The sequence below is a fragment of the Oryctolagus cuniculus genome, chromosome 1, assembly GCF_964237555.1.
Source record: "Oryctolagus cuniculus chromosome 1, mOryCun1.1, whole genome shotgun sequence".
Taxonomy (NCBI): Eukaryota; Metazoa; Chordata; class Mammalia; order Lagomorpha; family Leporidae; genus Oryctolagus; species Oryctolagus cuniculus.
In genome coordinates this window covers 80,383,336-80,411,063 of record NC_091432.1, presented here as the reverse complement: position 1 = coordinate 80,411,063, position 27,728 = coordinate 80,383,336, and the positions used below count along the sequence as shown (strand labels likewise).

Genomic DNA, 27,728 nt, shown 5'->3' with positions numbered 1-27,728 from the left:
TGTGTCTCATTTGATCTGAACCCTGCCGGTTCTTCTAACTAAATCTGGTAGTGACAACTTATCTTTTGTACACTTTTGTTTCACAGATTCATATATGTAAAATTTTGGTTTAAAATAGATACACATTTTAAGTTTTGATGGACAGAGCCAGATTGCCTTCCTAAAATGCTTCTTCAATTTAGTAGATCAGAGTGTCTATTTCTATATCTTTTTGCTATTTTTTTAATTTGCCCATAAATGAAGAAGGCCACTAATTATTTTGAATTATATTTCCTGTTTCTTTACCTTCTTCCTTCCTTCTTTTATTTTTTCCTTCATGTTACTTTTGTTCTTCCTTCCTCTCGTTTTAATAATTATGTATGTAAAACCTGATAGGTGTGGGGCAATGTGCTCCATGTAGATAGAAGTAAGAGAAGTATATAGAATAAACAGATGTACTGTTCAGTGAATTGCATTTGAAAAAGAGAGTTGTTTTTTCCATCTATTTTTGGTTTTGGCTTTATGCTTTCACCTTGCTTGTAATGACCCATCCTGTGACTACTGTGCACCCTCACTTAAATCTGCTATAAGGGGCTGGTGCAGTGGTGTAGTAGGTAAGGTCACCACCTGCAGTGCTGGCATCCCATATGGGCACCAGCTTGGGTCCTGGCTGCTCCATTTGGATCTAGCTCTCTGCTATGGCCTGGGAAAGCAGTGGAAGATGGCCCAAGTCCTTGGGCCTCTGCACCTGTTTTGGAGACCCAGAAGAAGCTCCTGGCTACTGATCGGCCCCACTCCAGCCATTGCAGCCAATTGGCGAGTGAACTAGCGGATAGAAGACCTCTCTCTCACTCTCTGCCTCTCCTCTCTCTGTGTAACTCTGACTTTCAAATAAATAAATCTTTAAAAAAATCTGCTTCATATTCACATAGTCACATATTCACATCTATGTAGCGGTCACTCATCTGTCTTCTTTCCCTAGGAATAGTAATTGTTCTATCTACTGGATTTCCGTAGTAACTTCTAGTATTATCTCTTTGTTCAGCCTATCTCATATTTTTCCTGGTTGTTTGTTTATTGAGTTGAGGCTTTAGCCAAGCCTCTAATACCAGAAATACTTATCTAAGTCATCTGACCCAGGTAAGCCAAATGAGGAGCTGTTCCTGGTAAATGGTCCTTATTTGTGAACCCTGAAGTGACACCATGAAAATGGCTTCCTACTTAATATTAGCCTGGCCTGATCCTGAAGTCAGTGGAGGTATAAGGAAAGGAGTTCAAAAGCCTGTTCAGCAGTAAGTGCCATGAGGATAAAAGTAAATCCACACATCTCCTAGGGATTGATCTTGGTATTCCACAAGTCAGCAAGAGAGTTGACTGTGGTCCAGTTCTCATAGACCGTGGAAACATTAACATTTTCACATTGTAGCTGATGGTACTGAGCATCAAAATGGTTTAGCAGTAGGCTAAAAGCCACTGTCATTATTTTCTAAGTAGCCATTAAGATTAATACCTTGGCCTTCTGACTCACCCAGTGTTCCACCTTTCTCAGATGAATAGACTTATCTCAGTTGTGAAAATATGGCACAACTTAATTGAATCTCTTTTATTTCTCCTGAAAGAAAAGTGTCTTGCATGTCTGACGCATGGCTCTTTACCTGCAATCTGAATTTTGTATCACCAGTGCTTTCAAATTTTCAATCAAATTTTGTTTTCCCTCTTCAGGATCCTAGAAAGCTTCTCTTCACAACTGGTAAGTTGTTATTCATTGCTCTTTATATAGGTTCAAGAACACTATGATAATACACATTGTCAAACTGTATAGCAACTAGATACATGGTACAATATAGCATATGGAAAATTTGTATATCTGAACAAATATTAAGGAGTTCAAACATAAAGTTGCAATTATGTTTCTGTGTGGGAGCAAACTGTTGAAATCCATACTTAATGTATACTAAGCTGATCTTCTGTATATTAAGATAATCGAAAATGAATCTTGATGTGAATGGAAGGGGAGAGGGAGTGGGAAAGGGGAGGGTTGTGGGTGGGAGGGACGGTATGGGGGGGAAGCCATTGTAACCCATGAGTCGTACTTTGGAAATTTATATGCATTAAATAAAAGTTTAAAAAAAAAAAAGTGGAAATGCAAAAAAAAAAAATATCTGTGGAAGGTTATGCAGTCTCCAATTTACAACACAGATATTCAAACATGACCTACACTCAGGTCAAGACTGCATAAAAAAATCAAGAAATCCATAAACAATTGTCTCCCAAAGCTATCATTTTAAAATCTGTAGAATTTATAGTGATAAAAATTTTATATCTCTATTATTAATGGTGATATTTACTCTTCTTTTTTCTTTACAAATCATGCTAAGATCTCATTAAATGTGTTAACATGCTAGCAAAAACACTGGTTCTTTTCATGATTTTATATGGTTGATCTTTGGTTAAATTCTGTTATTTTACATCCACATAATTTCTCTACATTTTTATTAACATGCAATAATTTGATCTTTATGGAATAGTGTGATATTTAAAACCATGTTTATGGTATAGACTGACCAAACCATGAAAATTAACATTTCTGTATCCTTGTTTCTTAATGATTCAGCATTGCAGCCTCTCTCCTCCAGTTCATCATTAATTAATTAATAAACAATTATGAAATAAAAAAAAAGTTGCAATATGAGCAGAGGGAAGAGGCAAACAGTTGGGTTTTGAATGAGTGGAGAATAAGTGAACATGTTTCTCTGTTTTGAGCTCTACCAGTGAAAACAATGGAACCCCAGTAACCCCATATGCTTCCTGCTTTTTGCCCCCTGCCATTTTAACTGTGGTGGGATACAATATGTATGTAACAGATTCCTGCCCTCAGAGTATTGGAACACCAAAAAACTTTGCACTTCAATGTAGTTCTTTTTTTTTTTTTTTTTTTTTTTTTACAGGCAGAGTGGACAGTGAGAGAGAAAGGTCTTCCTTTTGCTGTTGTTTCACCCTCCAATGGCTGCCGCGGCCGGTGCACCGCGCCGATCCGAAGGCAGGAGCCAGGTGCTTCTCCTGGTCTCCCATGGGGTGCAGGGCCCAAGGACTTGGGCCATCCTCCACTGCACTCCCGGGCCACAGCAGAGAGCTGGCCTGGAAGAGGGGCAACCAGGACAGAATCCGGTGCCCCGACTGGGACTAGAACTCGGTGTGCCGGCGCCGCTAGGCTGAGGATTAGCCTATTGAGCCACGGTGCCGGCCAAATGTAGTTCTAACAATTTAGTGATTTAGTAGAACTTTTGATGATCTGAAAACCTATAAGAGAACCAGTCATTGAAATGAGTTATTTTTCTTGCGATATCTCTCCTTTTCCATTTGCAATTTATGTTCCTTCTTAACCTTATTGTCCATGAAATCTCAGTCTAGACTATTAATTTGTTAGAAGCACATTTGAACATCTCAAAATATTCCCCTGATAGACAATTCTTATGAACATTCCTCTCTTTCCCAGCCTTCCATTTATAAAGATGAAAGGAAAAGCGGCATTTGGTGGATTTTTACTATCTATTTCAGGGACAAAGACGGTTCTGTAGTTGAGATGATCTATCATAAACGTTTGGCTGTAATAAGCTATTAAGGATCAGAATTGAACATGGGGATGAGGCACATTATCCTGTCAAATGCATTGTTCTTTTTGGATCAATTTATGATGAAAAATAACTATAATTCAGGTGCTTTACCTCTTCATGTCACAAGTATATATTTAGATTTATGAAATACATTATGTTTCTGCCTATAGATTTATGATATTTGCCACTGGTACAGTATTTCAAAGCTTTGTCTCTTGGAACACAGTTTTATTTTGCTTTCAATTTTTGCTCCTTGCAATCATGTTTGCATTTAAGCTTCAACAATTAGATGACAAATAGGAGGGAAGGAAAATACAAAACCCAAACATCATAATATAAATTAATGAAATTTTTGGTTCATATGAATTAATTTGAGGAATAAAGAAGAACATTAGTACTTTACAAAGCCTTCGGGCATTTAAAATATTTTATGAAGTTAACCTTACAAAGGTATGAATAGATCTCTTGTCTGAGTAAGGTATTACATTAAGTAAGACACTTTGTGTAACTTGTGTAACTAAAGCCTCTGTAATTTGGTGATCTCTCTCCTTAACAGGAGATCCCATCATCCTACATTGTTTTCTGGAGGTCTCCCTGAGGTATTGGGCTTAGGATAGAAGATACTTAAAAACAGATTTCTAGACTCCCTCTTTTTTTTTTTTTTTTTTTTTTTGACAAAGTGGACAGTGACAGAGAGAGACAGAGAGAAAGGTCTTCCTTTGCTGTTGGTTCACTCCTCAATGGCCGCTGTGGCTAGCACACCACGCTGATCCGGAGCCAGGAGCCAGGTGCTTATCCTGGTCTCCCATGCAGGTGTAGGACCCAAGCACTTGGGCCATCCTCCACTGTACTCCCAGGCCACAGCAGAGAGCTGGACTGGAAGAGGAGCTACAGGGACAGAATCAGGCTCCCCGACTGGGACTAGAACCCCGGGTGCCGGCGCTGCAGGCAGAGGATTAGCCTATTGAGCCATGGCACCGGCCATAGACTCCCTCTTAAAGAGTCCCTGGGAGAGACTTGACAGTGTGTTTTGCTAGCCTTCCAATAACCTCTGAAGCTGCTGTTCTTCCTCTGCTTTACCCATCATCATACCCTCTCACTACTACCCGCATTTTTACCTGGAATAGCCTATTCTCGTTTGTTCCCCTAGCCAATCGCTTCTCACCCTTGAAATCATATTGACAAGTACAAACTCCTCCCTAACTGGACTAGGCAGAGCTGGTCTCTTCTTGGTTGAGGTTTATATATCTGCATACTAGAAATAATATGTGGTAGAATAGTTTTCTTTCCTATCTACATTGTTCTTTCCACTTGGAGATTGCTTCTAGAATATGCAGAGTTTCTGTTATTATAAACAATTTAAACCCCTCAAAATCCACAAATGAGCACCATTTTGGTGTCCTAGTCTCACATAATTTCTTCAAATACTGTTATGACCAAGAACCTTCACTTGCCAGATTTTTAACCTGGAGCTAAGACTGAGACATAACAGTCTGTAAGTATGGCTCTGGTACTACTAAACCATCTGATTAACTACACTGCATGGTAGCTGGTGAAAGAGAGAAGTGGAGCCTAGGGAGGGCGTTAGGATGAGAAACACTGCTTTCTACATTTAGATTGAATCCAGTTTTTTAATTACCAAAACTGACTAAAACTATTTCACAGCCATCCTTAAATGTTCTGGAACACAGCATGTAAGAAAAAAATAAGTGCCTGATTAAGGAATTGTGCTTATGTTTTTAGGTATTCTGGTGTCAAAGAACATTTTTCTTAGTTGGTAGATTTCTTGGACTTTAGCTTCTAAAATCTAAAGATTTTAGCTTCTATCTGTGCTTAAATTTTTTAAATATAAAGTATGATTGGTAAATTAAGATTGTTTTATGGAAAATAAAGACTATGATTATAAAATATAAGATATGGTAGTTAGACTGTTATATAAAGAATGGTGAAATATTCCAATTATTTTATTTATAAAATAATAAAATAAATTTAATAGTCTGGATTATAGAATCATTCATTAAAAATGATGTAACTTACATGATGTTACTAAAATGCTCAGTATCTAATTTCAATTATAAAAACTTGCATAAGAAACTATAATCATGTTTCCAATTATATTAGGAAATAGAGGAATGTATGGATTATGGTATATTTCTGACAATATCTAAGTGTGGATGAAAATGATCCCTCAGAAATGGTAGCATACTACAATTATTTCTTTTATTTTAGAATTTATTTATTTACATATTGGAAAAGCAGAGTGACATATAGGGAGACCCAGATATACAAACACACATGAGGGGAGAGAGACAGAGAGAAAGAGAGAGAGAGACCGAGACCTAGAGACAGAGATTTTCATTCTGTTGATTCACTCCCCAAATGGCCCCAACAATCAAGGCTGGCCCAGACCAATGCCAGGAATTAGGAATATTAACCTGGTCTCCCATATGGATGGAAGGGCCAAGTCCTTGGGTCATCTTCTGCCTTCTCAGATGTATTAGCTGGATCAGAAGCAGAGTAGCTGGAACCAGAATCAGCGCTTTGATGTGGGATATTGTAGTCCCAAATGGTGGGTTTAACCTATTCTACCACAGCACCAGCCCCTTCAATTACTTATTTTAAAGGATACTAATCATTGATTCTGATATGCTTAGATAAAAGGCAGTAAGAATAAACATAACAGATTCTGTTTTTTAAAGATTTGTTTATTTGAAAGGCAGAATAATGTTTGCAGTTTCAGTCCCCAAATGTCCACAATTGTCGGGCCTTGACCAGTTTGAAGTCAGGAGTCAGAAACTTCCTCCCAGTCTCCCATGTGGGTGGCAGGAACCCATATACTTAGGCCACTGTTTCCCAGGCACATTAGATCCAGGAAATTGGATCTGAAGTGTTGGGTAACTGGGACTAGAGTTAAGCCACTTCACTATGAGATTTGAGCATCCCAAGTATTGGCTTAACCTGCTGTGCTATAATATCATCCCACAAAAATGCATTTTCTGAGGAAAGAAGAATATGTTTGGCTGCATAACTTAAAGAGCTTGAAGAATTCACAGGAAAACGCATATGCTTAAATGAATCAGTTTACCAGGTGAGATTAAACAATTCCAGTAATTTCCTGTAAATTCCTGTATTTCCTGACTACAGGGATTTGCAGCAAAGGAGGCTAATATACCCTTAGCTAAATTGTCTTCCAAGACTAGTTAGGGTGTCCCTTTATGTACCCCGGAAATAGTCAGTGCTCAACAGTGTTTTTAGTACTTTAATGATCTATGTTGCAATTGCCTACTTAATCTGTCTGCCACCATCACTGGATAGAAGTTCTTGTAGAGACAGAGAGAAAGGTCTTCCTTTGCTGTTGGTTCACCCTCCAATGGCCGGCGCACTGTGCTGATTTGAAGCCAGGAGCCAGGTGCTTATTCTCGTCTCCCATGGGGTGCAGGGCCCAAGCACTTGGGTCATCCTCCACTGCACTCCTGGGCCACAGCAGAGAGCTGGCCTGGAAGAGGGGCAACCGGGACAGCATTCGGCGCCCCGACAGGGACATGAACCCGGTGTGCTGGCGCCGCAGGTGGAGGATTAGCCTAGTGAGCCGCGGCGCCAGCCAGGATTTATTTTATCTCTATCACTTTAACAGTAGTACATTTGTAGATGCCTAGAAACAGTTCATTGAATGAATAAAAGCTATTTGATGACTTCTCTTACTTGATGCATGTGTTTCTACAGTCTCTAACATTCCAGTTAATAGGTTAGTTTGTTTACTTACAGTGATGGTGGCTTATTAAAGTGAAGCCTCCTTTTTTTTTTTTTGAGTACTCTAATTACAGTAAGTTTATTTTTTTATTGCTAAGGTGTTTTTTTCCATGTTTCTTTTATCTAAAGTCTATTAATTTATAAATTATGAATTCTAGTCTTCTTGTACTTTTGGAAGACAGAAAGAAATTAATTCTTGGGGACAGTGCTGCAGTTTAGTAGGCCAAGCCTCTGCCTGTGTCACTGGCATCCCATATGGATGCTGGCTTGATCCAGTTCTTTGCTAATGCCTGGGAAAGCAGTGAAAGATGGCCTAAGTGCTTGGGCCCCTGCACCTACATGGGAGACCTGGAAGAAGCTGCTAGCTCCTGGCTTCAGATCGGCCCAGTGACGGTCATCACAGCCAGTTGTGGAGTGAACCAGCAGATGGAAGACCTCTCTTTGACTGTCCCTCTCTCTCTCTCTGTATTTCAACCTCTCAAATAAATAAATAAAATCTTTAAAAAAGAATATTAATTATTTAGATAAGAGATAGTTTAATAAACAGTATCCTAATCCCAGACTATATAGGAATATTCCCCATCCTGCGCTTTCTGGGTCTTCTACTTTATCTTCAAATAACTGAAGTCACCTATTTTATGCCCTCCAAGTTCTTCCAGTGTGTTTTTTGTATTCTTATTCTAAAAGTGGTTCTCTGGTCAAATAAGTTTGAGGAAATATTTAAATTTAAACAAGTTTCTTGCTTTGAGTACCTCCCAGAGACTTTTATACAATATTGTGCTCTGTAACCTCATGGAATAGTAATGGAATTTTGGAATAATACAATTACTATCTCAAGGAATTAGGTGCAAGTTATATATTTAGGAAATTATGACTCTATCATAAACATGATCGGTTTTTCAGGTGTTCTTCCAGTGAGGTGATTTTCCAGTATTCCATAATGTATCTTGGCATGATCAGAACCGCATGGGCTGGGGCCAGTGTCGTGGCATAGCAGGTAAAGCTGCTGCTTGTGACACTGGCATCCCATATGGGCACTAGTTTGTGTCCTGGCTGCTCCGTTTCCCCACTTCTGACCCAGCCCTCTGCTAATTGCCTGGGAAATGCAGCATAAGATGACCCAGGTGTTTGGGACCTGCATCCATGTGGGAGTCCCTGATGAAACTCCTGGCTCCAGGCTTTGGCCTGGCTCAGCCCTTGTCGCAACTATCTGGAGAGTGAACTAGCAAATGGAAGATCTCCTCTCTCTCTTTATCTCCCTCTGTCTCTGTGTAGCTCTGACTTTAAAATAAATAAATAAAGCAAACACACATAGGAAGCTTTGAATATAAATCTATTAGGTCATTAATAAAGGACCGATAAAGTTATCAGAGGGTCCCCTTTAGCTACAAATTTCACACTATGTAGCCATCTGGATTGCCACATTTATTTATTCATTTGGTCAAATAAGGGACTTTTTTTTTTTATCTAAATCACTTTAAACTGGAGAGACAAACCTCCTCTTTATAGCCTTAAAATTGATGGAGTTGTAATTGAATTTCACTAAATTATACATGTGTTTTTGAAACATCAGCCCTTATCTGAGCACTGGTTTTAGTCCTTGTGCTTTGTTTCCAATCCAGTTCCCTGCTAATGTGCCTGGGAAAGCAGCAAAAAATTACCTAAGTTCTCAGACCCCTGTCATCCAGGTTGGAGACTCAGATGGAGTTCCAGGTTTTGGCCTGTTTCAGAAGCCCCAGCCATTGCAGCCATTCGGGAACTAAATATGCAGATAGAAGATCTGTTTCTGTGTCTCTCCCTCTCTCGCACTCTGCTTTTCAAATAAGTAAAATAAATTTGAAAAAAAAAAAAAAGCAGCAGTGCTGTTTTTTCCTGAAAATTACAGCTTTTGTTCTACATTTTTTTAAGTTTTCAGTTTTTGTTTTTTTATTTATTTATTTTTTGACAGGCAGAGTGGAAAGTGAAAGAGAGAGACAGAGAGAAAGGTCTTCCTTCTTTTCCGTTGGTTCACCCTGCAATGGCCACTGGGGCTGGCACATCATGCTGATCCGAAGCCAGGAGCCAGGTGCTTCTCCTGGTCTCCCATGGGGTGCAGGGCCCAAGAACTTGGGCCATCCTCCACTGCACTCCCAGGCCATAGCAGAGAGCTGGACTGGAAGAGGGGCAACCGGGACAGAATCCAGCACCCCGACTGGGACTAGAACCCTGGGGTGCCGGTGCCGCAGGTGGAGGATTAGCCTATTGAGCCACGAAGCTGGCCTGTTTATTTTTTTGAAAATCTTTAAGATGATGAAATTCAAAAGCAGTTATTTCATGTTGAAACTAAAAGTGCTGCCAGTTGCATCTAAGGGGATAAGATCGAGTAAGGGAGACTGGGTGCTAGGGAATATACAACAAAAACAATAAGGATGTCAAATATTAATTCCACCCCAATACATTAATTACTGACATTTGGTATAGTATATGCTTGTATGTGTTTACCATTCTGAGTAGAATATTTGGGAATACAAGAATGGACTTTTCAGTTAAAGGAATGAAAGTCTCTGTCTTAAGTACTCTGAAACTGTTAACTTTAAAAAGGCTTGTTTGAGAGAGAATATACATGCTGGCATGCTACTTAAATTAGGCTTCCCACAGAACAGTACAGTACTTTGGATTTTAAGGTAATGATTCTTGGCACTTTTTTCTCTGTGTGATTTAGATTAAAATGTACTTATGTGCATTTTTGTAGTTCCTGGCCTGACAGGAGTCTGCATGGTAATGGTGCTATTCCTCATGGTTACAGCTTCTACTTATGCAATAAGGTAAGTGTCAAGGTTACTATGTTGGTGTTTACCACTCAGACTCTGTAGATTTTCTTTGGGTCTTCTTAATTTTCACATAGAAAAAAAGTCTTGACTAATCTAAGTATTTAACCAACACAGTGTAACTAAAGTGAGGTTTGTATGTTTATATATATTTTATTTTTAGAAAGTCTCTTCATTAAACACATTTTCTGTATTGATAAGGAGTTGTGTTTGGAGACTCCTTTTGATGACCCAGGGAATATCCATTCTTCAGGATCACACCCTTCTGAAGAATAACACAGTTCTGTGGGAAATGGGACTGAATTAAATGTGCACATCCAGGGACTTTGGGAATTCGTAGAAATAGAAGACAAAATTATTTTATAGCTAATTTCCTAAAATGTGTATTTTTCTATAACTTAACACAGTGTTCTAAGCAAAGCACTGGAAACATAGTTGGCTGACATCCCCCCAAATAACTGGATAACCTGTGTTCATATTGATTCTTCTAGATAGGTTTTCAACAAATTCAGTTTAACATTACCAGGAATATTTTTACACGTTAGAAGGGATGCTTGCTATTTATCAGAATATTTTTAATGGTCATGATCCTGTTTAAAAAAGCAGAAAGAAGAAAAATTTATGTTTCTTCTAATCTTCAAAAAATCTTCTATCATTCAAACTGCTGATTTGTGAGAGTTAATGGAAACATACGTACATATGCTTGGAAAATAATTACCCACTAAAATGTTCAAATGAGTTTATCCTTACCCTCTAAAAACACTATGTGTATACATACATATGCTCCCCAAACTTCACAGGTAAATTCACCACTCAGTGATTAATGCCATAAACGTTTCTGTGCTTATTCATTCCTTACTTCCTAGTCCCATTAAAATCACTCTTTTTCTCCTTCTCACACTCCTAATCTCTGTTTTTCTTCATGTATCTATGTATTTTAGCAACATAGTATCATATTATTATATTATTTTTATCTTCTTTTTACTTAAATTTGTGTTATGAAAATTTTCTCACATTAGTAAATATTTGTTTACCACTCTCTTTGCTGATGCCACAGTTGATCACTAAATAGGGGTAGATGTTTGGCTTAGTGGTTAAGATGCTTGTCTCCCATATTGGAGTGCTTGGGCTTGATTGCCAGCTCCAACTTCCTGTTTTTGCTTTCTGCCTTTGAAGATTCTGGAGGGGAGCCAGCCGGGCCTGTGGGTAATGGGTAAAGCTTCTGCCTGCAGTGCAGGCATCCCATATGGGCATAGGTTCAAGTCCTAGCTGCTCCACCTCCAATCCAGCTTTCTGATAATGGCCTAGGAAAGCATTGGAAGATGGTCCAAGTGTTTGGGTACTTGCACCCACATGAGAGACTGGTAGAAGCTCTTGGTTTCTGATCAGCGCAGCTCCAGCTGTTGAGGCCATCTGGGAAGTGAACCAGCAGATGGGAGACCTTTCTCTTTCTCTCTCTCCCTCTCTCTCTCTCTGTAATTCTACTTCTCAAATAAATAAATAAATCTTAAAAAAATATTCTGGAGGGCAGCATGTAATCTCTCAAGGTCTCTGCCACCATCATGAGAGGTGATTGAATTCCTAGTTCCTGACTCTGATCCTGGGCCTATCCCTGGACATTATGGGCATTCAGGTAATGAACCAACAGTGAGGAGCTCCATCAGTCTGTCTCTCTCTGTGTCTCTGTGGGTTGATTCCACCCTACTGATATTTCGTTTCTGAAGCAAACATGCCATTCCTATGACTTTACATGCTGTTTCAATAATATTGTCAGGAGAACTTTGTAAATGTAGAATAGCTGGGTCAAATGGAAAGCACACTTTTAAAACTTTTCATAAGAATTAAAAATTACCACGGAGCCAAGATGGCGGAATAGTGAGGGCGCGCACCGATAATCCGGGAAAATTTAGTTTAATAAAAGTGGAGTTACAGTAGCCTCAGAAAAAGGATCAGGAAAAAATTGCAGAGGAAACTCTTCCGGATCTAGTGGCTGTGACTCGGAGGACCTACGGGGAGAGCAAGGTTGCCCACTGCGCAGAAGCGGAGCCACAGGAGCCACAGGGTCTGCGTGCCAGTGCGGGAAGGGGAGTGAATGTGACACAGACGACCAGTGGGGAGAGCAGGGACGCCCAGGGCTCCGAGTCCAAACATCCACGCTGGAAGGGGAGGTGAGCTCAGTAACCCGAGACGTTGGCGGTCAGAATCTAGAGAGAGCAGGCTTGAGGCAGGAAAGTTCACCAGACTGACTACAGGAGAGAAGGAAAAAAAAAAAAAAAAGATGGAGGGGTACTGGTACAGAGGAGTTTCTCTCTCTGCCAACCTTGCAAAGGCAAGCAAGAGACAAAGAGCAAGCCCCACTCTGGATATACATAACAAAAGGGGAGACCTAAGGAACTGAGGCGCTACAATTCAGTAGCTTAGGCAACCCAGTGGGAGTCCGCAGGAGAAACTGAGCCTGCACAGACTCTATGGATAGAAGCCAGAGATTGGAAGCTAAATACCATCAATTCTGCTCAGTTGTGCGGTATTACTTACCTCCTGAATAAAAAAAAAATAAAAATAAATAAATAAATAGAGAGAGATTTACCATGCATAACCTGAGGGTGTCACCTTTGCACACCCGTAAACCGGAAGAACCAAGCAGATCTCTCAGGCCACACCCATCTCAAGCCTCCAAGGCTCCTCCAACAGCAGGCAGTCCGCTTAACACAGACATAGTATAAAACAACAACAACAACAAAAACTCACAGTGAGGGAAGAAGAATTAACAATGCCAAGCAACAAACACAAAAATCGAGGGAACAAGATCAACAATGACACTGTGACACCTCCACATAAACAAAACACCCCAAGTCAAGATTATGAAGATGATGAGATAGAAGAAATGCAAGATATGGATTTCAAAAAATTTGTGATAAGAACATTTAGAAGTTTTCAAAAGCAAATCCTTGAACTACAGAAATCCTTATTGGACAGTATTGAAATTCTCTCTCGTGAAAATGAAATTTTAAGGAAGAATCAAAATGAAACACAGAAACTAGTAGAACAGGAAAGTGTGATAGTGAAGAGAAATCAAAATGAAATGAAGAGCTCAATAGATCAAATGAAAAACACATTAGAAAGTCTAAAAAACAGAGTCAGTGAAACAGAAGAGAGAATATCGGACTTAGAAGACAGAGCACAGGAAAACATACAGTCAAACCAAAGAAAAGAAGAGGAAATTAGAAAAAATATTGTTGGGAATCTACAGGATACTATTAAAAAAACCAACATTCGAGTTCTAGGAGTTCCTGAAGCCATGGAGAGAGAGAGGATTAGAAGGCCTTTTTAGTGAGATACTAGCAGAGAACTTTCCGGGTTTGGAGAATGACAGAGACATCCCAGTACAGGAAGCTCATAGAACCCCTAGTAAACATGACCAAAAGAGATCCTCAACATGACATGTTGTAATTAAACTCACCACAGTGAAACATAAAGAAAAGATCCTAAAATGTGCAAGAGAGAAACGTCAGATTACTCTCAGAGGATCTCCAATTAGACTCACAGCAGACTTCTCATCAGAAACACTACAAGCTAGGAGGGAATGGTGAGACATAGCATAGGTGCTAAGAGAGAAAAATTGCCAGCCCAGAATATTATAACCTGCTAAGCTCTCATTTGTGAATGAAGGTGAAATAAAGACCTTTCATAGCAAACAGAAATTGAAAGATTTTGTGGCCACTCGTCCGGCCCTGCAAAAGATACTTAAAGATGTGCTACACTCAGAAACACAGAAACACGGCCATCAATATGAAAGAAGGTAAAGGAAGAAAACCTACCAGTAAAAGAGCATAGGAAGCTCAAAGCATATACTAGAAAATATCTCCGGGAAAATGGCAGGACAAAGTCCCTATGTATCAATAGTCATATTAAATGTTCATGGACTTAACTTTTTCAGTTAAAAGACACCGATTGGCTGATTGGCTCAAGGAACACAACCCAACTATTTGCTGCCTACAAGAAACATCTCTCTCTAACAAAGATGCATGCAGACTGAAAGTGAAAGGTTGGGAAAAGATATTCCATGCCAACAGAAACATAAAAAAGCAGGTGTAGCCATATTAATATCAGACAAAATAAACTTTAATACAAAAACTGTTAAGAGAGACAAAGAGGGGCACTATATAATGATTAAGGTTCAATTCAACAGGAAGATGTAACTATTATAAATGTATATGCACCTAATTACAGGGCACCGGTCTATTTAAAAGATATGTTAAGGGACTTAAAGGGAGACTTAGATTCCAATACAGTGGTACTGTGGGACTTAAATACTCCACTCTCAGAAATAGACAGATCATCTGGACAGAAGATCAACAAGGAAACAGCAGATTTAATCGACACTATTGCCCAAATGGATCTAACAGATATCTACAGAACTTTCAATCCTACATCTAAAGAATTCACATTCTTCCCAGCAGTGCATGGAACCTTCTCTAGGATTCATCACATACTAGGCCATAAAGCAAGTCTCAGCAAATTTAAAAGAATTAGAATCATCCCATGCAGCTTCTCAGACCACAGCAGAATGAAGCTGGAAATTAGCAACTCAGGAAATCCTAGAAAGTATGTAAACACATGGAGACTGAACATCATGCTCCTGAATGAACACTGCGTCATTCAAGAAATCAAAAGAGAAATCAAAAACTTTCTGGAAGTAAATGAAGACAACAACACAACATATCAAAACTTATGGGATACGGCAAAAGCAGTATTGAGAGGCACGTTTATAGCAATAGGTGCCTATATCAAGAAATTGGAAAGGTACTAACTAAAAAAAGAAGAGAAAAGACTCAAATCAATAAAATCAGAGATGAAAAAGGAAACGTAACTACAGATACCACAGAAATAAAAAGATTCATCAGAAATTACTACAAGGACTTGTATGCCAGCAAACAGGAAAAGCTATCAGAAATGGATAGATTCCTGGACACATGCAATCTACCAAAATTGAACCATGAAGACATAGAAAACCTAAATAGACCCATAACTGAAGCAGAAATTGAAACAGTAATAAAGGCCCTCCCAACAAAGAAAAGCCCAGGACCAGATGGATTCACTGCTGATTTCTACCAGACATTGAAAGAATAACTAATTCCATTTCTTCTCAAACTATTCAGAACAATAGAAAAAGAGGGAGTCCTCCCAAATTCTTTCTATGAAGCCAGCATCACCTTAATCCCTAAGCCAGAGAAAAATGCAGCACTGAAATAAAATTATAGACCAATCTCCCTGATGAACATAGATGCAAAAATCCTCAATAAAATTCTCGCCAATAGAATACAACAACACATCAGAAAAATCATCCACCCAGACCAAGTGGGATTCATCCCTGGTATGCAGGGATGGTTTAACATTCGCAAATCAATCAATGTGATTCACCACATTAACAGACTGCAGAAGAAAAACCATATGATTATCTCAATAGATGCCGAGAAAGCATTTGATAAAATTCAACACCCTTTCATGATGAAAATTCTAAGCAAATTGGGTATGCAAGGAACATTCCTCAATATAATCAAAGCAATTTATGAAAAACCCACGGCCAGCATCCTATTGAATGGGGAAAAGTTGGAAGTATTTCCACTGAGATCTGGTACCAGACAGGAATGCCCACTCTCACCACTGCTATTTAACATATTTCTGGAAGTTTTAGCCAGACCATCAGACAAGAAAAAGAAATTCAAGGAATACAAATTGAGAAGGAAGAACTCAAACTATCCCTCTTTGCAGACGATTTGATTCTTTACTTAGAGGATCCAAAGAATTCTACTGAGAGACTATTGGAACTCATAGAGGAGTTTTGCAAATTGGCAGGATATAAAAATCAATGCACAAAAATCAACAGCCTTTGTATACACAAGCAATGCCACGGCTGAGAAAGAACTGCTAAGATCAATCCCATTCACAGTAGCTACAAAAACAATCAAACACCTGGGAATAAACTTAACCAAGGAGATTAAAGATCTCTACAATGAGAATTACAAAATCTTAAAGAAAGAAATAGAAGAGGATACCATAAAATGGAAAAATCTTCCATGCTCATGGATTGGAAGAATCAACATCATCAAAATGTCCATTCTCCCAAAAGCAATTTATAGATTCAATGGAATCCCAATCAAGATACCAAAGACATTCTTCACAGATCTAGAAAAAAATGATGCTGAAATTCATATGGAGGCACAAGAGACCTCGAATAGCTAAAGCAATCTTGTACAACAAAAAGAAAGCCGGAGGCATCACAATACCAGATTTCAGGATATACTACAGGGCAGTTTTAATCAAAACAGCATGGTACTGGTACAGAGACAGATAGATAGACCAATGGGACAGAATAGAAACACCAGAAATCAATCCAAACATCTACAGCCAACTTATATTTGATCAAGGATCTAAAACCAATTCCTGGAGCAAGGACAGTCTGTTCAATAAATGGTGCTGGGAAAACTGGGTTTCCATGTGCAGAAGCATGAAGCAAGACCCCTACCTTACACCTTACACAAAAATCCACTCAACATGGATTAAAGACCTAAATCTACGACCTGACACCATTAAGTTATTAGAGGACATTGGAGAAACCCTTCAAGATATTGGCACAGGCAAAGAGTTTCTGGAAAAGACTCGGGAGGCACAGGCAGTCAAAGCCAAAATCAACTATTGGGATTGCACCAAATTGAGAAGTTTCTATACTGCAAAAGAAACAGTCAGGAGAGTGAAGAGACAACCGATAGAATGGGAAAAAATATTTGCAAACTATGCAACAGATAAAGGGTTAATAACCAGAATCTACAAAGAGATCAAGAAACTCCACAAAAACAAAACAAACAACCCACTTAAGAGATGGGCCAAGGACCTCAATAGACATTTTTCAAAAGAGGAAATCCAAATGGCCAACAGGCACATGAAAAAATGTTCAAGGTCACTAGCAATCAGGGAAATGCAAATGAAAACCACAATGAAGTTTCACCTCACCCCGCTTAGAATGGCTCACATGCAGAAATCTACCAACAACAGTTGCTGGCGAGGATGTGGGGAAAAAGGGACACTAACCCACTGTTGGTGGGAATGCAAACTGGTCAAGCCACTATGGAAGTCAGTCTGGAGATTCCTCAGAAACCTGAATATAACCCTACCATACAACCCAGCCATCCCACTCCTTAGAATTTACCTCCTGGAGCTGCGTTGATCTGAAGCCAGGAGCCAAGAACTTCTTCCCGGTCTCCCACATGGATGCAGGGGCCCAAGGACTTAGGCCATCTTCTACTGCCTTCCCAGGCCATAGCAGAGAGTTGTATCAAAAGTGTCCTATCTGGGACTAGAAACCGGTACCCATATGGGATGCTGGCACTGAAGGCAGCGGCTTTACCCACTGAGCCGCAGCTTGGCCTTCACCTCATAACTTTAAAATAAACCTATTGGGGCTAGCGCTGTGCACACTAGGTTAATCCTCTGCCTGTGGTGCTGGCATCCCATATGGGCACCGGTCCTAGTCCTGGCTGTTCCTCTTCCAGTCCAGCTCTCTGCTATGGCCTGGAAAAGCAGTGGAGGATGGCCCAAGTGCTTGAGCCCCGGTACCTGTGTGTGAGTCCTGGAGGAAGCTCCTGGCTCCTGGCTTTGGATTGGCACAGTTCTGGCTGTTGTGGTCATCTGTGGAGTGAACCAGAGGAGGGAAGACCTTTCTCTCTCTCTCTCTCTCTTACTGTCTGTAACTCTACCTCTCAAATAAATAAATAAAAATCTATAAAAAATAATAAACCTATCATTTTAATTCTTTACATTGTGACTATTTGAAATACAAAGAACAAATCATGTGGTTTATGATTCTGTTAGCTGTCTCTGTGATATGTAAATACTTTGATATTGATAGATCTCAGATGAATTAATATTTTAGCTTTCTTAAATTGGGAAATTATGTGTAATCTTTTTAGTGTGATGGAATATGAAGGTGCATTAAACTAATTCATTTGTTTTTCAGAGTTTCTAACTATGACATCTTCTGGTATACTCATAACCTCTTCTTTGTCTTCTACATGCTGCTGATGTTGCATGTGTCAGGGTAAGTTTTAAAGCATATTTTCAAAACTGTATGTATCTAAAAATAAGGTAGTGAAATAACTTTAGGAATTTTAATTGGAAGTGGTAAAATTGTTTGGTGACTTTGAATTGAGGATAGTGTTAGTGGTAGAAGAAATAGCATAGCTTACTTTAATGAAACCTGCATAAAAATATTAAAACTGAAAGCAATAGCTACTTCTCTCAAAGACTGTGGTTTTTAAAGGCCGCTAGATGTACAATCTAATATGCTCTAGAAGCATATTAGTAAAAAGTGAATACATTCAGAAATATAGTGTCTCTGTTTTCAGAAAAGGTCTTGGTATTGCAGAATTTGTAACAATGTTAAGTACCAGTTTTTAGTTTTAAAAGTTCTAGATCCTTCAGTCATTACAAAGAAGCCAAAGTTTTATAACAACCAAAGACAAACTGTCAAGGAAGCATCCTAAGCTTGTTAAAAAGAAAATAATAAAATATTCTCAAGGTATGTGTGCTCAAGCAGTATGTTCAAAAGTAGGGTGTCTAAAATAATCCATGGTAGTAGCAGAGGAAAATCATGTATTTTTGTGTGTGTATATGTTTGTGTGGCCACCAGCAGTGGGCTTGGTTGTGTCATGATCATAGTGTATCACAGCCTGTAACCTGCTTGTGTCACACTCATAGAACATCATAGGCTGTTGTTGGGTTGTATCATGCTCATATTGACATCATTGGCCATTATCTGGAATGAGGTTCCTTAGGAATAGCAGAATACAGGTCAGCCAACAGAATCAGCAGGATAATGCCAAGTGCTGCTTCAGCAGACTCTCTATAGTTGCTAGGAACCATTTTCTACCTCCCCTTCCTCCTCACCATCCACTAACATCTCACGTTTTATGATAAGGAGACCTCTGGATAGGTCTGGACTAGCTTGCCTTGGGTAACACTCAATCTACACAGAGTCTAATGTTTTGATATCAGCCCAGGTCCTCTCAAGGAATGACCTCCATTGAATGAACATGGTGAACACAGGTCTGTGGGTCTGTGGGTCTCAGAGTTTTCCAGTTCAATTTCAGTCCTTCTGTTCCAGATGCATTTCCCTAACAATAAACAATGTTGCCTGGTAGCAGCACTGGCATTCCTCATTTATTTTAGCCTGAAATATTTCGGGGGACATGGTGTTTAGAGACAAGTTGAGACCTGCTTTTATTTTTTTCTCCAATATTTTTTTAAAGATTTATTTATTTATTTGAAAGGCAGAGTTACAGAGAGGCAGAGGCAGAGAGAGAGAGGTCTTCCTTCTGCTGGTTTACTCCCCAGATGACTGCAACAGCTGAAGCTGGGCCAATCTGAAGCCAGGAGCCAGGAGCTTCTTCTGGGTCTCCCATGCAGATGCAGGGGCCTAAGGACTTGGGCCATCTTCTACAGCAGTTGCATAATGCCTCCTATATGTCAAGTTCAAAAATATTTAGTTATTTTGTGTCATTTGATGCTTAGAAATTTATGAAGATATATAATAGTGTTAAACCCCCTTTAAAAATGAGAAAACTGGGGACAGTGTGGTGGCATAGCAGGTTAAGTGGCTGCCTATGACACTGGCATACCATATGGGCCAGTGTTCAAGTCCTGGCTGCTCCACTTCCTATTCAGCTCCCTGCTAATGTACTTGGGAAGCAGTGGAGCATTGCTCAAGTACTTGGGCATCTGGTCCACGTGGAAGACCCAGATGAAGCTCCTGGCTCCTAACTTTGAACTGGCTTAGCCCTGGCAGTCAGAAGCCATTTGTGAGTAAACCAGCAGATGGAAGATCTATGTCTCTCTTCCTCTGTTAGTAACTTTGTCTTTCAAATAAATCAATAAACCTTTTAAAAAAATTAAAATGAGAAAATCTGAGGTTTGTAGTATCAAAATAACTTGCTGAAACTGATAGATCCTGGATTCAATCTTAGGCATTTTTATTCAACTATTCCTAATGACTGTATCTTTTTGGAGTACTCTGTACTTCTGAGAATTTGGACTTGATAATTTAAAAAATATTTATATTGACTTATTTGGGATCAGAATCCATCATATCAAATGTCAAAAAATGACCTCATTTATTAGTATAAATAATTATATGTTCTTTTGCTTTATGTTTTACTAAATTACAACTTCAAGAAAAAAATTGTAATTTAAAAGAGCCTTTTTTTTTTTTTTCCAAGTTCAGTTCAGACCTCTTGTGTGTAAAGAAGATTATGTTGATAATTCTTTCACCATTTTTGGAGGTATAAAAAGGCATATTTCAAATTTGACTTTCTTTTTATAAAACCAGATCATAGGCAGATGACTTTGTACAAGTAACAAAAAGGTATTTACAAGATGAACTATATCTAATCAATCTATTTTACAGTTGAATTAATGGTTCTTTACTTACTGTTGGTAGAAATGAAGAAACCAATTATTCTAATGTTGAAATGAATGTCATACAGCACATGCAAAACACAGAACATGTTCTACAATGTGTATTTTTTTCTATGAAGTTTGATTTTTTCAATAAAGCAACATAGTTTATGCTTCTGGCATGGGAACAAAGTACTAGTGGTAAATTTTCCCGTGTGCTAAAATCAGAAAATGTTCTTTAAGAAGTTTATTTAATTTTTTGTGACAATGTTTGAAACTTAGATGTATCGGGCCGGCACCGTGGCTCAACAGGCTAATCCTCTGCTTAGTGGCACCGGCACACCGGGTTCTAGAACCGGTCAGGGTGCCGGATTCTGTCCCGGTAGCCCCTCTTCCAGGCCAGCTCTCTGCTATGGCCCGGGAGTGCAGTGGAGGATGGCCCAAGTCCTTGGGCCCTGCACCCCATGGGAGACCAGGAGAAGCACCTGGCCCCTGCCTTCGGATCAGCGTGGTGCGCCGGCCACAGCGCACCAGCCGCGGTGGCCATTGGAGGGTGAACCAATGGCAAAGGAAGACCTTTTTCTCTGTCTCTCTCTCTCTCTCACTGTCCACTCTGCCTGTCAAAAAAACAAACAAACAAACAAACAAAAAAAAAAAACAAAAAACTTAGATGTATCTTTAATTTGAAATATATAGATGATTTCATTCTCTAATAGTTGGTTATGTAAGTAAAGTGTACTTGTTCAAAGCAAGCTTCTTGGACTTATCGTAAAATTTTTTCTACATAGTATACTTTAGATTGCAGCAAAAATCACTATTGGCTGTGTTTATTCCTAATTGTATCACTGAATTAAATGCTATGAGGTGTAGAACAGCAATATATTTTATGATCTCCAGTATCCCAGCATTGATAATTGAATACAAAAACTGGAATAAAAGTATCCTATAGTGCATATTTTAAAATATAAATATTTACAAAGATTCTAGCAATTTAGAGAATTGAAGGGTAAATGTGGGCTAGAAATTTTAGACTATTTTAGGCTTCAAAGATGAAGTACTATTTAGCTATAAAAAATAATGAAGTCTCGTCTTTCACAACAACATGGGTACAACTGGAGATCATTATGCTTAGTGAAATAAGCCAGTCCCCAAAAGACAAATATCACATGTTTTCCATGATTTTGTGGTAACTAATATACAGAGCCCCAAAAAGTAGTAAGTGAGCAAAATGACATTTTGAGATTTGGTTGTTGTTCATAGCTCTTTGTGTATACTCTTGAGGAACAGGGGTTTTACTACTTCTTGTTGAATACTGTATTTACTGGAGGGTTAAGCTTGTGATTGTAAAGAAAATTGAAAGTATTTCATTGTAAAAATTAAAAAGAAAAATAAAATAAGAAAATAAGGAGGAGGGGAAGGGTGGAAGTGAAGGAGAGTAGTGTTGGAAGTATTATTATATTCTTAAAACTGTATACATAAAATACATGAAATTTGTTATAATACATAAATTTTTAAAAAAATTTTAAAAGGAAGTAAAAAAAGAATTGTTGACTATTTTTCCCACTTAAGCAGAGGAGTTGCTTCATGTGGTTTTATAAGGTTACCTTTTTTTTCTAGAGTATTAAATTTGGAAAGCCACATATAAGATATCTTGATCAAGCTCCTGTCTGTTTTTCTTTTTGATGTTGAGGAATTTTATGTTTTAATAAAAAATACTTACTTATTTTGTTTGAAAGGGATGGAGGGAAGGAGAGAGTGGAGATGAGAGGGAGAGAGGAGAGAAAGGAGAGGAGAGAGAGAAGAAAGAAAGGAAAGAGAAAAAGGAAAGAGGATGTATGTTTGTTATCTGCTGGTTTACTCCTCAAATGCCAGACTGAAGCCTGATTTCCAATCCAGGTCTCTCAAGTGGGTCTAGGGACCCAAGCACTTGATCTATAAGAGAGCGGAAATCTTAACTTTCTTCTCTATAGATATTGCAGTCAGTGTTATTTAGGACCCAGTTTTCTTGTACCATGATTTTCTCTGCCATTCTCTTGACCTGGTTTTTATTCATGTTACTTATATTTTAGGTGTTTTTCATTATTTATAAGCAAATCTGTTGCATGTTGCTCTAAAAAGCTATACACATTTCATGTAAGTAAGCTTACATGTTCCTTTTTCTGTGTTCAAATGGATCTTTAAGGTAAATTAATTTGCTTTTCCAAGATGTCACTATAACATGCTTGTTAAGAGTCACATGGAATAATAACTGTTAGGACTTAGCAGATAATTGAACCTTTCTTTTGTTTATATATTAAATGAGGTTAATAAAATCATCTGCATCATAGGGTTGTCACATGTTTAAATAAAAGACTACAGCAAAGCAGGCAGAATAAATGTTAGTAAGAAAAATAATAATTACAAGTACTACCAGTACTACTAAGCAAGGAAGAAACTCAAAGTGGAAGAATCAGGATTTTTCAGTAAGACACAAAACTTTGGAAGAACCCAGATTTTCTGATCAGCAAAGTGATTGGCTGAACATATAGTCAAAACTGTTTACAGATCAAAAGAATATTAATTTGAAGAACAACAGCTTTATAACAGAAATCTCTAAAATCCACTTGATTGTAGCAAAAGAAGTTTGTCTTGGGCTTAAAAAGCATGCCTTTTACAGAGGAGTTTTTTTCTTCTTAATTTTAATACATGTTTCTAGGAGGTGTGCTGTATTAAAGATATTTCAATTGTGACAACATTCGGAGGAAAAGAATTCCAAATCTGTTTCTTCCTTTCAGATGTGTACTACACTGGATGTTTATTTTTTCATTTTCATTTGAAATAGCCATCAACAAAGATACATATGTTATATTCACTTATTGATGAAGAGAATATTGGAGAGAAAAGAAATTATGAAAATCATAGATCCCCAGTTTAAGAACCTAACCCTGAGAGTACATTACCATTGAGATTTGGCACCTTAGCCTCTGCAATCTTCTCATAGTCAACACTCCCACTGCCTGTAGCTCTGGAGTGTTGCGTGGGTAGAGATTGTATTTTATGTTTTTAGTTAAATGAGAAAGATTATAATGTGATAATTCTGGAAAAATAGAAAAGGAGGTCCTGTGTCTTGCAATGAGAGCAAATTAATATTGTAAATAATTTTCCATGCATCTCTGCTGGACTTCTCAAATTATTTTTATTATTGTATGGGTGATACCTGAATTATTTGTTTACATAGAGTTCTCTGCCATTTGGGACTACTTCTTGGCAACAGTTAATCATAATGTGTGATTTATATTCTCAAATAACTCTTTTCTAGGGAATTTAAAAGGAATTGTTTACCAAGTGTGTGTTTCTAAAGACATTATTCTTTAAACCAGGAGAGCACAGTGGGAGGCCTTTGTCAACAATGACATTAATGAATCACAGGCAATTGGTTTCATAGTTTAGTCTCAAAAGTTCACAAGCATTATGCAAATGTTTGTTAGGGTAGAATTACTGAGCTGTTGTTGAGTTTTTAAAATTGATGATATATTTGGGATATTAATCCTTTGTCAGGTGGTTTGCAAATATTTTTTTTTTCCATTCTGTTGGACGTCTCCTCACTCTACCAATCATTTCCTTTACTGTGTGAAAGCTTCTCAGTTTGATATAACCCAATTTATTTAGTTTTACTTTTGTTTCCTGTGCTTTGGGAGTCTGATGCAAGAAGTTGACAGGCTACTTTTAATGTAGAGCTTCAGCTAGAATCCCAAAGCAGTACTTAGCTCTAATAGGGGCTCTCCATTAGGTACTTTGGTGCCAGAATGTTTAAATAAAACACATTGTGTACTTGCTTAGGGATGGTAATTATATGTCCTCTAATATGGTAAGTAGGAATGAGGATTTTGGTGTTTACCATAGTGACCAAGTTTATTCCTATGGGTAACTTGTTCTAATACTTCCTAGGTGCCTAATTTTTTTTTCTTTTCTTTTTTCTCTCTCTTTTTTTAGATGTACTTATTTTTTGAAAGTCAGAGTTACAGAAAGACAGGGAGATAGAGGAGAGAGAGGTGAGAGGAGAGAGAGAGAGAGAGAGAGAGAGAGAAATATCTTCCATTTGCTGTTTTACTCCCCAAGTAGACATAATGGCCAGGGCTGAGCCAGGCCAAAGCTTTTTCTGGGTCTCTAATTTGGGTGGCAGGGTTCCAATCACATGGGCCATCTTCTGATGCTTTTCCCAGGCCATTAGCAGGGAGCTGGATTAGAAGTCGAACAGCCAGGACTGTAACCAGAGCACATGGGATGCTGGCATTGCAGGTGGTGGCTCTACTCACTGTGCCACAACATTTAGAATTAGATACCTAATTTTTAAAGATCTGACATTCTTGCTATCCGTTTGATGCCTGTTATCTCTATCACAAAACCCTTTCTCTTTCTGTATAGTAGGAGTTTCAACTTAAATTCTTAATTGCTGGGCTTCATTGAATCCATAAATGTCTGAAATACATTCACACACTACACACAGATGTACAGATACACACATAATTTCATGTATTTATATTGAATTTTGAAGCACATAATTTACATTTTCGATATGAGAGAGTTCCTCAGGTTTTGTGAGGTTCTCAAAATTGTGTGCCATCCAAAAAGTTTTTAATTACTAAACTGAAAGCTGTATTTAAACTAGAGAGCTGTAATATTACATGAACAGATTTTATATCTTCTGTTCACATTTCGTCCAGAGTTTAAAACACTGGATAGTGATTTCACTGCAGCAGTTTTCTTCTCAAATAAAGACTAGTGGAAGGAGAATTTCACCTAACAAATAGAGTGATCAGCTTAGCAATTGCATTGTTATTTTGAAGGATAACAGTGAAACTATTCATAATAATTCTCAAGGTCTAGGTACAATTTTATATGTGAAAAGGACACACATACACTTACTAGTTTTTGTTTGTTTAAAACAACACAGCAATATAAGGTGAATATTGCTATCATCCCTGTTTTCTAATGGGGAAATGTGGCATAGAAGGTTAACTTCAATGACTGTCCAAACCCCCTCTGCTGGTACCTGAAGAGGATAGAATTGAATCCATGAAATGTGGCTCTAGAACCTATGTTTTTAATTCCTACCTTTTTTCATGAATGATTGGATTATGTATTCATAGTTTGGCAGATATCCTTACCTATGAATAAAATATTTTTTGTATAAGTGAAAATCTATGGCATCTTCTCAATTTATCTATTTAAGTATGTAAATGAAAGGTCTTCAAAAAGTTCATGGAAATACATATTGTTAAGAACTTTGGATTTCAGTGTTTTTTTTTTACCCCAAAGAAACTTTTAATTTTATTTGTCCCTAACTTTTCAAAGTCACCTCGTATTTTTTTGTGTGTGTATATGTGTGTGTGTGTGTTGAGTAGTAGATTTAATTTTGCTTTATAAATGTTTCCTTAAATGTATGAGCTTATTATGGTATATAATAATAAATATAATAACCTTGTGATAAATATAATCATAAAATTACATTTTTGTGATACTTTATTTTCCAAAATTCTTCCACATAACATGAAAATAACAATGAAAGAAGCTAGGCTTTTGACAGAAGCTGATTAAAAAAATCCCACAGAAAAGATAGCCTTGTTAGTATACATATTATCAGAGTGTGTTATTGTAAAGTGATTACCTAAAAATATAGCGAAGAAAACAGGAGAAAAGACATTGTTCACATTATAAAAAAGCACATTAAGTTCACAGATCTCAGAAGCCAATGCCTTTTAACATAATTTTGCTGCAAAATCTCTCCATTAATTAGATGAGGCATTAAGTTAGCTTTCAAGTGTGAGGGGTAAATTTGATAATGTAATGCAAAGTGAATAAAAAAATCCCAGCTCAGCCTGCAGTTTTCTTGATTAGCTTAGTGTAATAGTGTAGCTAATCCATGTGTATTTTCAACGTTGACCTTAAATGTTGTGAAACAAACTGCTTGATGCCCTGGATTATGATGGAGAAGAATCGAGATTGTTGGAGGATTGAGCAAATCCATTTTCTATGGAACTTCCTCATTTATAGAATAAGGAGAAATAATTGTATTCCACACACCTGCTAGTGAAAAATTAGAAAGTACACATAGAATTGACTACATATAATTTTATATTTATAATTACCTATGTAATTTTCTCCCTTTTTATCAGCTAACTTACTAGAAAAATTAGGTCAGTGTAATTAATTATAGAAATACATTATGTCTCATGACAAAATTAAGTCTGGCTGCAAAATATCTATCCCAGTAATCTAGAACACATTCATTTATTTCATTCTCTTTTAGCTTAGTAAGAGGAATTAATGAGTAAGATATCTCTATACACTTTTTAACAATATTTATTTATTTTAATTGAAAGAGTTACACATAGAGAGAAGGAGAGGCAGAGAGAGAGAGAGGTCTTCCATCCGATGATTCACTCCCCAACTAGCTGCAATGGCTGAGCTGCACCGATCCAAAGCCAGGAGCCAGGAGCTTCTTCTGGGTCTCCCAAGTGGGTACAGGGGCACAAGGACTTGGGCCATCCTCCACAGCTTTCCCAGGCCACAGCAGAGAGCTGGATTGGAAGTGGAGCAGCCAGGACTCGAACTGGCACCCATGTGGGGATGCTGGCACTGCAGGTGAAGGCCTAACCCACTATGCCACAGCTCTGGCACCCCCATATACACTTTTAAAAAGACTGTCCACACCTTTTAAAGTTCGTCACCCAACTATAGAGTGGTATCTGCTATTGCAGGTTAAGAAGAAAAATGGGAATCACACAGAGGAGAGGAAATACAGAAAAGAAAGAATCCTGATATAAACTTTTTGCGAGGCTGGCACCTGTCAAACTTTTTGAGAAGCATTGTGGCACCTCAAGTTAAACTGCTGCTTGTGACACAAGCACTCCAAATTGGAGTTCAGGTTCAAGTTCTACCTGCTCTACTTCTGATCCAGCTCCCGCTTCATGCTGGGAAAGCAGCAGATCATGGTCCAAGTACTTGGGCACCTTTCACCCACATGGGAGACCATGATGGTGTTCCTTGTTCCTGGGTTGGCCTGGCCGAGCCTCAGTGGTTGGAGCCATTTGGGGAGTGAACCAATGAATAAAAGATCTCTCTTTCTTTTTTTCTCTCTCTCTCTGAT

General features: G+C 38.2%; 1 protein-coding gene across 7 annotated transcripts in view; it reads left to right on the top strand.

Moving 5' to 3' along the window:
- NOX4 (NADPH oxidase 4) overlaps positions 1-27,728 on the top strand; it is a 202,004-nt gene that overhangs the window by 53,914 nt on the left and 120,362 nt on the right. For all 7 annotated transcript variants that reach the window (XM_051820907.2, XM_002708641.5, XM_070076632.1 and 4 more), the window contains 3 exons: positions 1,702-1,729; positions 10,075-10,147; positions 18,165-18,245. In XM_051820907.2, the coding sequence (XP_051676867.1) occupies positions 1,702-1,729; positions 10,075-10,147; positions 18,165-18,245 (182 nt within the window). The remainder of the gene's footprint in view (positions 1-1,701; positions 1,730-10,074; positions 10,148-18,164; positions 18,246-27,728) is intronic.